General features: G+C 61.5%; 4 protein-coding genes across 4 annotated transcripts; 2 read left to right on the plus strand and 2 right to left on the minus strand.

The window, feature by feature from the left end:
- Positions 1-373: 373 nt before the first annotated feature.
- On the plus strand, positions 374-3,709 carry hsp104 (Heat shock protein). The gene is made up of 3 exons (XM_062770180.1): positions 374-621; positions 673-1,475; positions 1,668-3,709. The coding sequence occupies exons 1-3, from the start codon at positions 543-545 to the stop codon at positions 3,483-3,485; spliced, it is 2,700 nt and encodes an 899-aa protein (XP_062626164.1). The 5' UTR covers positions 374-542; the 3' UTR covers positions 3,486-3,709.
- A 213-nt stretch (positions 3,710-3,922) lies between these two features.
- Positions 3,923-6,056, minus strand: ale1 (Lysophospholipid acyltransferase). Its single transcript, XM_062770181.1, has 7 exons — positions 5,964-6,056; positions 5,699-5,925; positions 5,616-5,642; positions 5,456-5,582; positions 5,347-5,417; positions 4,669-5,291; positions 3,923-4,631 (listed from the first exon to the last, which is right to left on the minus strand). Exons 1-7 carry the CDS (start codon positions 6,027-6,029, stop codon positions 4,027-4,029), a joined length of 1,746 nt encoding a protein of 581 aa, XP_062626165.1. The 5' UTR covers positions 6,030-6,056; the 3' UTR covers positions 3,923-4,026.
- Positions 6,057-6,558: 502 nt separating this feature from the next.
- Positions 6,559-7,975, plus strand: KAE1 (tRNA N6-adenosine threonylcarbamoyltransferase; the record flags this gene model as incomplete). Its single annotated transcript, XM_062770182.1, has 6 exons — positions 6,559-6,616; positions 6,687-6,950; positions 6,997-7,098; positions 7,135-7,354; positions 7,436-7,882; positions 7,936-7,975. The coding sequence occupies 6 exons, from the start codon at positions 6,559-6,561 to the stop codon at positions 7,973-7,975; spliced, it is 1,131 nt and encodes a 376-aa protein (XP_062626166.1).
- Positions 7,976-8,137: 162 nt separating this feature from the next.
- On the minus strand, positions 8,138-13,098 carry dhkB (Hybrid signal transduction histidine kinase B; the record flags this gene model as incomplete). The annotated part of the gene is made up of 7 exons (XM_062770183.1): positions 8,138-8,151; positions 8,193-8,239; positions 8,290-8,484; positions 8,524-8,829; positions 8,950-10,913; positions 10,957-12,588; positions 12,937-13,098. The coding sequence occupies 7 exons, from the start codon at positions 13,096-13,098 to the stop codon at positions 8,138-8,140; spliced, it is 4,320 nt and encodes a 1,439-aa protein (XP_062626167.1).
- Positions 13,099-14,597: the final 1,499 nt, after the last annotated feature.

Below are 14,597 nucleotides of genomic sequence, written 5' to 3' on the forward strand. Positions count from 1 at the left end.
GAACGAAGCGACCCACCTCGGTGCTGCCGCTGTTGCCGCTGCCGCTGCCGCTTCTGCTGTCGCCCTGGTCGTCGCCCTCTGTCGACCCAGCACAGTGGTATCAAGCTGCCGCTTCATGTTCAGGGTTTTGCTGGATTCTTGCCGCGAGGGGCAAAGGCAGCGCGGATCCGCCGACCCGATCCACGTGGATCTGCCTCCGCGAGGTTCCAGTAGCACCTTGTGGCACTGGCCATCCTCTGCTCTCGGGCGCTTTGTGGTGTTTGCTAGCAAGTGCCTGAATGACGTCGTATCGCCCATCACTCACCCGAACAACCCCGCGCCTGCCACGACCCTCGACCACCCTCGACCTCGTTCTCGTTCCCAGACGGTAACCATCCCATCCCCCATCGCGACACGGCACAACCCAATCACACCCCATCGCATCCTCCCGTCCCCTCCGTCCCCCCCATCACTATATCTCTTGTCGTCGCTACCACTCTCTCTACCTCCTCTACTCTCACTCTCATCCACAACACACACATTCACACACACACCCTCACACCATGGACAACTTCACAGACAAGTCGTCCGAGGCCATCAAGGCCTCGTTTGAAAAGGCAGAGGAGATGGGCAACTCGCAAGGTGAGCAGGAGCAGCGTTGCCGGCCGGAGCGTAGTAGCTAACCCCCCACAGTCCATCCCCTGCACCTCACACTCGTCCTCTGGGATGAGTCGACCGCGGCCGAGACTTCTGGCCAGCCAACACTGCTCCGGGAAGCGATCGAGAAGGTCGGCGGACAGGTCCAGGTCTTCAACCGTCAGCTGTTGTCAAGGCTCAACAAGCTCCCCGTCGTCGAGCCCGCACCCTCCCCTCCCCTCCCCCTCACAAACTCGTACCACGCCGTCCTCAAGGAGGCCCAGAAGCTCCAGAAGGACAATGGCGACCAGTTTGTAGCCATCGACCACCTCCTCCTCGCCCTCATCCACACCGACCACTCCGAGCTCAAGGACATTCTCAAGGCCGCCAACGTCAAGCCAAAGGACCTCGAGGACGAGATCAAGCGCAAGCGTGGCTCGCGCAAGGCCGACTCGCGCGGCGCCGAGGACCAGTTCGAGTCGCTCAAGAAGTACTGCGTCGACTACACCGAGCTCGCGGCCGAGGGCAAGCTCGACCCCGTCATTGGCCGTGACAACGAGATCCGCAGAGTCATCCGCGTCCTCGCCCGTCGCACAAAGGGTAACCCCGTCCTCATCGGTGAGCCCGGTGTCGGTAAGACGGCCATCGTCGAGGGCCTCGCACAGCGTATCGTCGACCGCGACGTCCCCGCCTCCCTCATCTCCCGCCTCCTCTCCCTCGACATGGGTGCCCTCATGGCCGGCGCAAAGTACAAGGGCGAGTACGAGGAGCGAATCAAGGCCGTCCTGTCCGAAGTCGAGAAGTCTGGCGACGAGGGAACGCAGATCATCTTGTTCATCGACGAGATGCATCTCATCATGGTAAGCATTATCAGGTGTATCTCGTCACTTAACAGGACGTTTGGAACGAGAAAACTCGTTGAAAGACGTAGAGGAAGATGTTGGGTGGTGGTACTGAAAAGTGCCACACTCAACTTCTCTCCAAGTTTTCATTCCATCCGTCCTCTTTTGAGACGTTCTACTGGTGCTAGAAACAGACGCTGACACTCACAGGCCGGCAAGGACTCGTCCGGTGGCATGGACGCCGCCAACCTCCTCAAGCCGATGCTCGCCCGTGGCAAGCTCAAGGTCATTGGTGCCACTACCCTAAACGAGTACCGCGAGAACATTGAGAAGGACTCTGCCTTTGAGCGTCGATTCGCCCAGGTCATTGTCGAGGAGCCCTCAGTCCCCGACACTGTCGCCATCATGCGTGGTATCCGTGAAAAGTACGAGACCCACCACGGTGTCCGTGTCATGGACTCGGCACTCGTCCTCGCCGCCCAGCTCGCCAAGCAGTACCTTACTTCTCGCCGACTCCCCGACTCGGCCATCGACCTTCTCGACGAGGCCGCCTCGGCCGTCAAGGTTGCCCGCGAGACCCGCCCCGAGGCCATCGACGACCTCGAGCGCAAGAAGCTCGGCCTCGAGGTCGAGATCCACGCCCTCGAGCGTGAGAAGGACGACGCGTCCAAGGAGCGTCTGGAGAAGGCCAAGAAGGCCATTGCCGACATCCAGGACTCGCTCGGCCCCCTCAAGCGCGAGTACGAGAACGACAAGCGCCTCGGTGACCAGATCCACGAGGTCCGCCGCAAGATTGACGAGCTGCGCGCCAAGGCCGACGACGCTGAGCGTCGCTACGACCTCGCCACGGCCGCCGACATCCGTTACCAGGCCATTCCCCAGCGTGAGGCCAAGCTCAAGGAGCTCGAGGCCAAGGAGGCCGAGAAGGGCGCGTACATGAAGGAGGTCACCCCCGAGATGATCGCCGAAGTCGTCGCCAAGTGGACCGGTGTCCCCACCCAGAGTCTTGTCGAGACCGAGAAGACCAAGCTGCTGCGTCTCGAGAAGCTCCTCAGCAAGAAGGTCATCGGCCAGCCCGAGGCTGTCAAGGCTGTCGCCAACGCCATCCGTCTCAGCCGTTCGGGTCTCTCCAACGCCAACCGCCCCATCGCGTCCTTCCTGCTTGTCGGTCCCTCGGGTACCGGTAAGACGCTCCTGGCCAAGACGCTCGCCAAGGTCATGTTCAACTCGGAGGACGCCATGGTCCGTATCGACGCTTCCGAGTACTCTGAGCGCCACTCGATCTCGCGTCTGATTGGTGCCGGCCCCGGTTACATTGGCCACGAGTCTGGTGGCCAGCTCACCGAGGCTGTCCGTCGCAAGCCCTACTCGCTCATCCTCATCGACGAGATTGAGAAGGCTGCCCGCGAGTTCCACCAGCTCTTCCTCCAGGTGCTCGACGACGGTCGTCTTACCGACGGCAAAGGACGTGTGGTCGACTTCCGCAACACCATCATCATGATGACCTCCAACACTGGTTCCGTCTACCTCAACGAGAACCCCAGCGAGGGTCCTGTCAAGCCCGAGGTGCGCGAAAAGGTCATGGGTGCCATCCAGGCCACGTTCCCTCCCGAGTTCATCAACCGTATCGACGAGATCATCCTCTACCGCTCGCTCAGCCGCCACGACATGCGCCGCATCGTCAATGTCCGTCTGCAGGAGGTGCAGGAACGTCTCGAGGCGAACAACAAGAAGATCAAGCTGGCTGCCGACGATTCGGCGCAGGAGTGGCTCGCCAACGCAGGCTACTCGCCCTCGTATGGTGCCCGCCCGCTCGCGCGTCTCATCCAGTCCGACATCCTCAACCCACTCTCCAAGCTCATCCTCCAGGCGCGCATCCGCGACGGAGAGACGGCCAACGTCACGACCGACCACGTCAAGAACCGTCTGGTTGTTGTTCCCAACCACGACGCCGACGTCACCGAGCCAGACGACGAGGACTCGGACCTCGACGACGGCATGGACGTCGAGGTCGAGGAGGTCGATTAGGACAACTCCGGTAGGCGGGGTACAAAAAGGTCCAAGGAGGCCGCGACAACGCCACAAAAGGGCTCCTCTACTCAATCACCATCACAACAAGCAAAGCGCAACAGGAAGAAGTAGCAGTTGGACGGAGGACGAGGACGAGATGGCGGACACGACGGACGTAACTCTTTGGGGATGTAACTCATAGATTCGCGCATGAAACGCGCATGCATATTTATTCGTTGGCAGCGGCGTGTGTTTCGAGACGAGGCCAGGCCTCCTTCATTGTCAGTTACTTAAAGGTCAGAGTGGAGTGGGGTCGCATTGTACTAGGGAAGTTGTTTAGTAGTGAGTGTTGTTATGCGGTAGCGAGTGGTCAGGTGGTTGGCGAGGTGGTCATATCGGGCCAACTGGGCTCAAGCCCTGTGGCATGCAGTCGAGTCTGCGACCCCACCCCCTTCGTTCATTCTCATCCATCATAGCTATAACGTGCCAAACGCGCGCGCTGCGCGCAGCATTAGGTGGTAGATAGGTGTATGAGTCTAGGTAGGGAGGACAGAGGCCCCTAATCGTCCTTGGGCTTGGGGGTGCCTGCTCGTGGCGTCTCGACGCCCTCGAGGAAGTCGTCGATGAGGCCGGCGTCGAAGGGCACACCGCCCTTGGTCTTTGACTGGAGGTCGTGGCGGACCCACTCGAGGTCGGCGTCGTTCGAGTCGTCCTCCTCGGTGGGATGTGTGGCGTTGGCGCTCGCGTCCTCCTGGGCGATAGGCGACGGAGGGGACAGGGTGACCTCGGGCACTTGGAGCGGGACCTTGGACTTGGGGACACGAGGAGGGATGCCCTTGCGCAGCCAGCGGCGGCCACCGAGCTGGAAGAAGCCAATGGCGACAGCAATAATGATGTGCGAGTACCAGTACATTCTGGACCAGGCGGTGATGCAGTAGTCGGCGCGGAGGAGGAGGAAGGCCGACGCGACATAGTTGAGGTTGATCTGCACCATGACCCAGCCGACGACGTCGTACGTGCGCTTGGCGAGGTTGGGGAACGGCCAGCGGGGCATCGAGTTGGGCTTGGCCGCGCCCTCTGAGCCGAGGGGAAGGAAGTAGGGGCGGACGTAGCGCCTAAGCTGTCTGCCGAGCGACGAGAGGAGGCCAGCGGTGACAAAGGCGACTGGTGGGTTAGCGAATCAGCCGAGCCCTCAACCCACGGTAGTAGCCAGGGTCGACGCCGTGCCAGAAGGCCGAGGTCACAAACGTCGCCATGCTCTGCACCGATCCGGGCTTCTTGCCCTTGGGCGTAAGACGCTTGTAGACCTGGTCGCGGAGCCAGACGTTGGTGCGGCAGTTCCAGCTGTCGAACAGCACCTTGAAGCTCTCGGCCGTCTCAATCGACAGAATGTTGATGTTGCGGACACGGTTCCACAGCGTACGTCCAGTCTTGGGGTCGTAGCCGTTGAAGCCGATGCCGGTGAGGATACACGCGCCCTCGGACAGGCTCCACACGGCATAGTACTTGGTGCGCGCGACAAAGCCGGCAAACTGCACAAAGCCGAACCGGGTCGACAGAGTCCACGTGTACCACGTAGGCTCGAGGATGCGCGAGTACGCTCCACGCGCGCCGAGGACGGCGAAGATGGCGAGGAAGGCAAGGCCGATAACGAGGTGGAGGTACGCGACGCGCCTGCGGCCGTGCGGCGTGCGGCCCTTGAAGCGCTTGGTGTGGGTCGGGTCGGCGTCGGGGACGGGCGCGTCGTAGATGGTCTTGGTGATGAGCGCGTTGTACGTCGCGTAGTCGAACGACGGGCCGACGAGAACTGAGGGGAAGAAGAAGCTGCAAAGTGAGTGTGCGAGCTGGGTGCGAAGCGGCGAGCCGAGCCCCGACTCACCAGTATCCAAGGAAGGGCAGCGGGCCAGGCAGCTGCGTCAGGCGCGTCGCCTTCTGTCCCTCGTCGAGGTCCTGTTCGTCAGCTCGGAATCTATGCAGCTGTGCCTCACCTCGATCTTCTGCCGGCCGTCATGGACGTTCCACGCGAACGTGGTGAGCTTCATCACGAGCACCATCTGGGAGCCCGAGATCTCAATGGTGCTCGTGGGGATCGAGTTGAGGGTGCGGTAGATGTGGCTGGGGTGAGCAGGCGACTGACTGGGCACTTACATGACGGTGAGGTGGCCCATTGTGAGGCTGAGGAGCGTCAGCACCACTCTTGACCCACCCGCCCCCACGCCCGCGCCACTCACACAAACACGATCCACGGCATGTGCTTGCTCCGCACGCTGGCCACCACGACATAGGTCACGGCGCTCGAGATGAGCAGGTGGAGGTACCCGCGCCCGAGGCCCAAGAAGGGCCAGAGGAAGAAGGTGGACACGACAAGGGAGAAGAGGTGGGCGAGGTTGGGTCGCGACGCCGGCAGGCGCACGAATATCGACGCGAGGGGGAACGACACCAGCATTGAGAAGATGAGCTGGGGCAAGGTCAGTGGGGGTTGAGGCCGTCGCCCACCTTGCACTGGTCGGCCGGGGCGCCGGCCGCCTCGGACACGCGGTCGAACAATGCGTCCCAGAGCATCGTTGAGAGTGGGGCGTGTGTGGCAAGAGAGGAAGAGTGTCAAGTTGAGAGACGGCGCGGCGAGGAAAAGGTGCGATGGAGATGTGACGTCTGGCGCCGTGCCTTGGTCGTGGTGGTGTCGCCGCCGCCGCCCAATGCTGCCCCACTCTCTTGTCAGCGTCACGCTGATGCAATGCATTCTGCATGATTTCTACCTGCTAGCGTGCAGCTGATCGTCCCATGTCGCATTGCATACTCTGGCCCCATGCATGAGGTGTGGTGCATGCAAACAAGGCTAGAGGGCTCAATCGACTGTTCGTCTCCAGCCGACGTGTTTTCGCCTCTTGTCGCGTCTGTGGGGCCGAATTTCGGGCCATCCCATCCAAACCGCACGTTGCTTGTCACTCGCCGCTGCGCTGCTCAACTTTGGACCTCCACCGGCCAGCCCAGCCAGCCAGCCAGCGGAAATTGCCACTGCGAGACGGTCACCTTGCTCAGCCAAGACTCTCGACTTGACCTCAACTCAACTCGACTACACCCACCACACGCAATGACCACAGCATCAAGCTCACGACCACGGCCAAAGGTTTCGCCGCTGACCAAGCCAAGTAAGCCGCCCCACACCCCTCTTCCTACAGCGCAGCACCAGCTGACCCGCTCCCCCTCCCCCGCCCGCAGCCCGCCGCCTCCTCTGCCTCGGCATCGAAGGCTCAGCAAACAAGCTCGGCGCAGGCGTCATCTCGCACTCGCCCGGCGAGTCAGCAACACTCGTGACCGTTCTCAGTAACGTGCGGCACACGTACATCACGCCGCCGGGCGAGGGCTTCCTCCCCTCGGACACGGCGCGGCACCACCGCGAGTGGGTCACGCGCGTGCTGCGCGAGGCGGTCAAGAAGGCGGGCGTGCGGATGCAGGACTTGGACGTGATTGCCTTTACGAAGGGTGCGTTGGCATCACCTTGCAAGCAGACAGAGCTGACGCACGCTAGGCCCAGGCATGGGCACACCGCTCCAGGTCGGCGCGCTCGTCTCGCGCACCCTCTCGCTCTTGTACGACATCCCCCTCGTCGGCGTCAACCACTGTGTCGGGCGTGAGTCGCCCTCCCCAGTTCCCCAGCTGACCGCAGACATCGAGATGGGCCGGCACATCACGTCGTCGTCCAACCCCATCGTGCTGTACGTGTCCGGCGGCAACACGCAGGTCATCGCGTATAGCCAGCAGCGGTACCGTATCTTTGGGGAGACGCTCGACATTGCCATTGGCAACTGTTTGGACCGCTTCGCGAGGGTTATTCAGCTGAGAAATGACCCGAGTCCGGGGTACAATATCGAGCAGGAGGCGAAGAAGTGAGCGAGCGGGCGTGGGGCCAACAGACGCAGATTGCGAGCTGCGCGACGGAGACGACAGACCGCTGACACCCGCCCCAGAGGCTCCCGCCTCGTCCCCCTCCCATACGGCACAAAGGGCATGGACGTGACGCTCGCAGGCATCCTGACCGCCGTCGAGGCGTACACCCAGGACAAGCGGTACCGCTCGTGGGACCAGCTCGACAGCCTGTCCCCCGACGACGACGTGATCACGCCGCACGACCTCTGCTTCAGCCTGCAGGAGACGACGTTTGCCATGCTCGTCGAGATCACGGAGCGGGCCATGGCGCACGTCGGCGCGTCGGACGTGCTTATCGTCGGCGGCGTCGGGTGTAACCTCCGCCTGCAGGACATGATGGGCATCATGGCGTCTGAGCGCGGCGGGCGTGTCTTTGCGACCGACGAGAGCTTCTGTATCGACAACGGCATCATGATTGCCCAGGCTGGCCTGCTGGCCTATCGCATGGGCCAGGTTACGCCGCTCGAGAAGACGAGCGTGACGCAGAGGTGGGTAGACAGGCTTGCTTGGGGAGGGGCTGTTGACTCACACGCGCACACAGGTTCCGCACCGACGCCGTCAACGTTACCTGGAGGGCATAGGCCACCCACCACCGCCACCACCACCTTTGGCATACACTGTGCATGCATGACACGACGTGCTATTACAGAAAGACTAGGATACAGGTTGGCAACGCAGACATAATAGTATAGGGCCGGCGGTCGGCCAGCCGGCCCAGAGTAAATACAGACAGAGTCAGGAGACTAGAATCCGATCTCTGCGACCGTCAGCTATGGTTACACTCTCAGGCCAACTCACTTTTAAAGATGAGGTCGAGACTGGCCAGAGATACAGGTTTTACTAGACTGTGGGTGTCAGCAGGGCTGCCATCGCTGTACACCACCAGCCGACTCACTATCCATCAACACCACTGGCAAACGCCTGGCGCTTGTCGTCCGAGGTGGCAAGGCCAGTCAGAGCAAAAATTTTGGTACGGTGAGACGGCGAGCGCGACGGCTTCGCATGTCTGCGGGCCGATTCGATGCGGCGGATCTGCTGCGTCGCTTCGTACCCGTTCATCACGGGCATGGTAATATCCATCAGGACGACGCTGGCGGCGTTAGCAAGCCGCACGACCTGTATTACTCACTCCCAGTGGCTGGCCGGCGTCTTCTCAAACAGATCGACACCGGCAGCACCGTTGATCGCCTCGGCATACTCGAACCCGTGCTTCTTGAGGAAAGCAGCGAGGACACGCCGGTTGATGGCATTGTCCTCGACCACCATGACGCGCGCGGGGCGAGGGCGTCGGTTGATGAGCACGTCAGCGGGGATGGTCGCCGCCTTGAGCATTGCGCCGCCGTCAGCGAGTGAGATGGTCGACATGGTTGATGTCGGCGACGACGGTGATGACGAAATCGGTGGTTCTTCTTCTGGCGTCGGGCGGCCACTTCCGCTGTTGCCGTGGTAAGAGACACCTCGCGGCGGGAATGAAGGTCGCTCGGCGTTAGCCCGATCACGACTGTCGTCCGAGCGTCGGCGATGGAGGTAGCTTGATGAGCGCCGCCGGCCGGACCCGTTGATCACAGTGTCCGTCGACATGGTGCTGTCGCTCGACATTTCGCGGTGCGGCGGGCTAGGACGAGCCGTCGGCATGTAATTCTCGCTATCCGACGAATCGATTCTGATCGTTTCCATCGTCCCAGCGATCGTCTTGAGATCGCGGTGGCTCTCCAGCCACTTGACTGCCTTGTCGAGCTCTGCAATAAAGGCAGTCGGTCCCACCGGCTTGGGCATTGTACGTGTGTACGTATCATGTCGGTCGGTACCGGGTTCACGGCTAAACGTCTTGATTTCGTTTGTGACGCCGGCGACATCATTGACGAAGAGAATGTCGGCAGAGTTGACATCGCCGATGACTTTAAAGCCACGGTTCGCCGCATAGTTGCCAAGCACCTCGATGCTGAGCTGATGACCAGTATGGCGGGGATCATAACCTGAGAAAGCAATCGTGTAGCCCTGTCCAAACCAACTGGCGGCACCGTCCTCGTCCTCGTCCTCTTCGTCGGCTACCTCGACTTCGAACGTGACACGGATCTGGGTGCCGACGCCTTCGGCAGACCACACCTCGAGGTCGCCATTCACGGCGTCGGAGCGCACAATGCTGTTGACGATTGAGAGACCCAAACCGGTACCGGGCTGGAGCGGGTTCTCCTGCGCAAACGGGTGGAAAAGCTGGTCCTTGAGGAAGTCTTTGCCAATGCCCTTTCCGGTGTCGACCACGGAAAGCTCAACTGGGAACCGCTTGGCGCCAGGCGAGTGCTGGCCCTCCCTCAGAATGACCTGGACGTATCCTTCTTTTGTAAACTTGAGCGAGTTGCCGTAGAGGTTCATGAGTATTCTTCGCAGGCCACCAGATTCGCACACGACGTTCCAGCCCTTGGCGCGCAAGCCAATGTCGATGACTGTTTCAACACCCGAGAGGTTGCGACTGATGTTGACACGTTGGTCGTACGGTAATAGTGATAGCGGTGGCGGGGCATAGAAGCTGCCGAGATCCGAGTCGCCAACCTGCATCGCGCGGGCGCGCTGTCCCATCCAGCAGCTCTCCACAGTCTGCTCAATAACCTTGGCAAGGTTGACTGTTGAAAACTTGATCTGGCGAGTGGTAGCACCGTTCTTTGTGGCACCAGACAGCTTTGTAAAGTCGAGGACATGGTTGACCGTCTCGATCAGCTGCATGCCGCAGGTGGCGACGGTGGCCAAGTATGCTTGCTGGTCGTGGTCGAGCGGCGTGTCCTTGAGCAACTCGGCGGCGGCCAGGATACCATGTAGCGGTGTTCGCAACTCGTGGCTGACCGATGAGATGAGAACGCTCTTGGACCGGTCGGCGAGCACCATGCGGCGGCGGAGGACTGCCGACAGGATGATGACACCAATGGCGCGGAGGAACTGAAGTTCGTATCCTTCGAGGAACTGCTTGCCCTTGTCCAGCGTGTACGCGCAGATCAACGCAAATGGTTGACCGTCCATGCCAAACACTGGGACGACCATTGCGTACTTCAGCGCCGACGAGAACATGTACCGGATCCATGTTGGCACCACGTTTTCAAAGATTTTGCCGTCGCGGTTGTTGCACAAGAAGTCGGACAACCTCTCGTGCTCAAACGCAGTGAGAGGGCGCGTGGGCGGCGTGGAAGGCGCAGAGGCGAGTACAGGGAACGCAGAGATCGGTCCGAATGTGTCGGATTGCTCCAGAACCGCTGCGTCTGCGCCCGGGGCATAGGGGTTGGCGCGGTAGATGAACTTTTTCCTGTCGCCACTAGAGACGGTGATGCGCTCGAGCTGGCTAATGTCGAGAATGGTACACCCATCGAGCTCGAGGGTTGTGCGGACGAGCTTGGCGGCACGGCTGTAGACCTGGTCCATGCGGCTCGCAGCTTCAAAGTTTGCGCCGACAAACTTGTCGTCAATCTCGAGACATTCACGCGTAAACTTCTCCATCGACGTCTGAATCTTGTCGCGGGTGGCGAGTTGGAGCTGAGCGAGTTAGCGCTACTGCAGCGGGATCGCTGCCACATACCTTGTCACGCCAAAGCTCCATCTCGCGCATTACGACGGCTGCAAACTCCTTCAGAATGTGCCTCGACCGCGGGGTAAATTCCTTCCGTGGCTTGTCGTCCAGGATGCAGAGGGTTCCGAGGTTGTAGCCATCAGATGTACGCAACGGTGCGCCAGCGTAGAACCGGACATGCGGCTCTTCCAGAACATGTGGGTTGTTTACGAATCGCCAGTCAGTGTCCGTGTCTAGTACGACGAACGGCTCGGGACTGTTGTTGAGAATCGCGTGTGCCGACATTGTCTGGTTTCTTGCTCGCTCGGGGCGGGCAAAGGCGGTCTGTGACTTGAGCCACTGCGTATCCGAGTCGATAAAGTTGAGGAGCACGAGTCGGGTGTTGAACACGAGCTTGGCCATGTGGACAATGCGGTCAAAGTTGGGGTCACCAGCCGAGTGCCAGATGTTGTAAGAGTATAGGGCCTTGAGGCGCTCCTTTTCGTTTGGCGGCTCCATGGCCGGCAAGAAGCCGTACTGATAGTAGAATGCGCCGAGCTCGCTGGGGTGGACTACGGTAGGGATAAGGTTCTCACCAGGATCCGAGTGGACTGGGGTAACACCTGTCGAGCGGCGCGGGGGCACAGAGCTGAAGTAGTCGTCTGCAGAGTCAATGACCCCACTCCCCAGCCTGCTCTGAACGCGGGGCTTGGTGCCCCGGCTTAGATCAAAGCTAGTGCGGGATGGCCCTTCATTGAATGGTGTACCCATGGGGCTCGCCTCGTAGTGGGACATGTCATTGAGCAAGTGATTGCTCGACCCAGACCCACTGGCAGCGAGGGACAAGCTCCGGCTGATGGCATAGCCCCCCTGCACCGAACCATTGGGGCTGTCGCTTGTCGAACCAATTGGCGGGGTGCCCACAAAGTACGATAAAGGGTCGACCAGCTCTCGTTCCGGGCTGGGCGCTCCCAGTGGCGAGAACATTGCCTCTGGAATTGTCGATGAAGCCATGCGAACCGTGGCGGCCGCGACAGCATACCCCGGGGGAAACTCGAGCTTCTCGGGTTCTGGTCGGGGGCGCGATGGGAGGTTCTCGAGCTCCATGGCCTTTTGTCTTCCAGCCATGGAGGCCGCCATTGACAGCGGCTGAGTAGGCTGCGGGACGCCGAGGGGCACAACCGGCCGCGCGACTGCAGGACCATGTGTCAGTGGCGGAGGGGAGAGCGGCGAGGCCGACGACCCATCCGTAGCCGAGGACGGGGCCGACTTCCAAGGGGGGCGACGAGGCGCCTTCTTGCTGTCCTCGGATGTGGGACGAGACAAGGGCATGGACGCTGAGCTGGATAGTGGCGCGCTCGACTGTTGCGTGACCGTCGTCCCCACAGTGATCGTCGCCGTCGTCTCGTGCGGGTCCGGAATGTTGGGTATCCGCACAGGATCGAACCGACCAGCAGCATACGCGACGCCAAACGCCTCCCAGTTCACCTTGCGCAACCGTTCCGTGTCCTCGTCTCCGTTCATGTCAATGGCGACGCTGCGCGGGTGTGTCGTCGAGCTAAACGAACCCGAGCGCTCCGACAAGACGGGGCGCGGGGGGCCTACTGGCCTGGGGTCGGCCAGCGCCTGAAGGCCATCGTAGCTGTCGAGCTCGTCGAGCTTCTGGGCCACGGGGGAAGCCTTGCGCGATCCCGCCGACAGCGACGCTGGCTGGCTCGGCGCTGTTTTTGGGCGGCCCCGCGACGTGCGACGAACGGGGACCGGTATGGGCGATGTGGGCACGCTTGTTGCCGAGGGCGCGAGGACCGGCGGGCGGGACAACGGCGACAGAGGTGCCGATGTAGTGTACGACATGCGTAAAGAGGCCGCGCTGCCGCTCCCGACAGAGAGTCGTTCGGGATCTGTGAACGATGACCAACCTGGTGCTGGCGCTGCCGGGAGTTTGATGGGGCGCGGTGGAGGAGCTCGGCGCTCCTTTTCGTCTTCGGCAGGGAGGTTGACATGGTTTACATTTGGGTCAGTGTGGAGACGGCGCAGAAAAGCGGCGCCTCCGGGAGGACGGTTGGGCGTGGGTTCGGCCGGCGGCGTGGGTACTGATGGTGGTGTTGAATCTGATGGGGAGAGCTCTGGCGGCCGCATGAGGGGCGGCGAGATGTTGGCACCGATTCCCATGGTGATGTGTGGGTGGGCGGGAGTCGGTGTGTGGGTTGTGGTCAATGTTGTTGTCGTCGCGAAGTCAGGGGGTGTCGGAGGCTGGCTGGCTGTTGGTGACTTGGGGAGGTGGTGGGTCGAGGTTTTGAGATGACTTTGTAGCAGCGGCGCGAGGGACGACACCGCACGCCACGACGCCGTCCGTGTCTGTCGCTGCTCTGCGCCGCTGAGGTCACCAGTGGCGTGTGCGTGGGTGGGGGGGAGGTGCAACGGGCCGTGCGGCGTGGGTGGTTGGGTGAGTGGGTGACGAAGAGTGGACAAAGAGAGTGACAAAGAGGAAGGAAGGAGGAAGGTGGAATGGAATGGCGCGGGGGCAAGGTGTGAGTCTGGAGTGGGTGTGGTGTGGATGCCGCGGGCGTGCGGCGAGTTTGGTCAGAACTGGGCTGGCTGGGCCGCCATCGGTCACTTACTTGGCCTAATGCCGTTCCTCGACCCTCCTCTACGACATTGTCCTATTCGTGACAAGTGTTCAGCGCAAAGCGGCTCCTGCCGCCATGCGGCCGGGGCTGTTACTGCTGCTGCCTGCTGCATGATGCACACTCCCACGACCCACTGCTGCAGTTGCACAGTTGGGAGCATGTTGTTCCCAGCAGGGAGGGTCTTCAGAGCTGTCCGTCGGTGTAACCCCAGGCCTGGGCCACAAACAGGTGCCAGGCGGCAACTCTCTCAGGCAAGACTGCTGGCAATCTTCAACTCAACTCGCCTCGCCTCGCGGCCGCCGACGCGAGCTCGCTTCGGTAGACCCCCATTCGCGAGGCATGCACAACCAGCCAGCAGTCTGTCGGGTCGGGCCCACAATGACACAATGGCGCCTCGCTCTTGGGCACATGTCAGGCCACGCTCCGTCCGTGGCGTCGAGCTTGATGCACACACCCTTCTTTTGCCAGACTAGAGCATACACATGCCCCCATCCGCTGCTAGCCTGTGCGTGCCGACTCGGCACCGCCGCCGTGTGTTGGAACCCATCCAAGCAGCTGCAGCAGTGGGTTCCTGGTCGCCCCGCCAAGGTAGACAGCCCGGCGGTTCCCGTGGGGGATGATTTAGTCTCACAACCGCTCCACAACTTTTCGGCGCAGCTAAAGATAGGCTCGGCCTGTCGGATCTCGGACCCCTCATGTCCGTTGCTGCGGGCAGCGGCAGCGAGGCAGGAGCAGCAAGACGACGCAGTCGACGAGAAGCACATGGTGCAGAGTCTCGGCGCTCACCCCGACCATGCCATGCATCACTGCGACCTCGACGCTTGCCAGCAGCTCCGTTGGTGACTGCCTGCCTCGAAACTGGTTTTGCCTCGGCTGCGCCAGACAGCCGGCTCGCGGCCTCTCGAGGCTCAGCAGCCAAGCGAACAAACACGCGACAACGACGTCACAGGGGCCGCTGGCGCAGGGACAATGCGGAATGTCAGTCGGTAGTCCAGGCAGGCACTTCGAGATGTGCGGCTGCAATGCAGCCAGCCAGCCAGC

The sequence above is a fragment of the Vanrija pseudolonga genome, chromosome 3 (assembly GCF_020906515.1).
Source record: "Vanrija pseudolonga chromosome 3, complete sequence".
Taxonomy (NCBI): domain Eukaryota; kingdom Fungi; phylum Basidiomycota; class Tremellomycetes; order Trichosporonales; family Trichosporonaceae; genus Vanrija; species Vanrija pseudolonga.

What these genes read in the sequence shown, in the direction of transcription:
- hsp104 (XM_062770180.1), top strand. Translation starts at nt 543, where the DNA reads ATGGACAACTTCACAGACAAGTCGTCCGAGGCCATCAAGGCCTCGTTT. An exon ending in GGAGATGGGCAACTCGCAAG is followed by an intron (nt 622 to 672) that starts GTGAGCAGGAGC and finishes AACCCCCCACAG; the next exon opens with TCCATCCCCTGCACCTCACA. An exon ending in ACGAGATGCATCTCATCATG is followed by an intron (nt 1,476 to 1,667) that starts GTAAGCATTATC and finishes TGACACTCACAG; the next exon opens with GCCGGCAAGGACTCGTCCGG.
- ale1 (XM_062770181.1), bottom strand. Translation starts at nt 6,029, where the DNA reads ATGCTCTGGGACGCATTGTTCGACCGCGTGTCCGAGGCGGCCGGCGCC. An exon ending in ATGCCGTGGATCGTGTTTGT is followed by an intron (nt 5,643 to 5,698) that starts GTGAGTGGCGCG and finishes GACGCTCCTCAG; the next exon opens with CCTCACAATGGGCCACCTCA. An exon ending in CTGCCCTTCCTTGGATACTG is followed by an intron (nt 5,292 to 5,346) that starts GTGAGTCGGGGC and finishes CTCACTTTGCAG; the next exon opens with CTTCTTCTTCCCCTCAGTTC.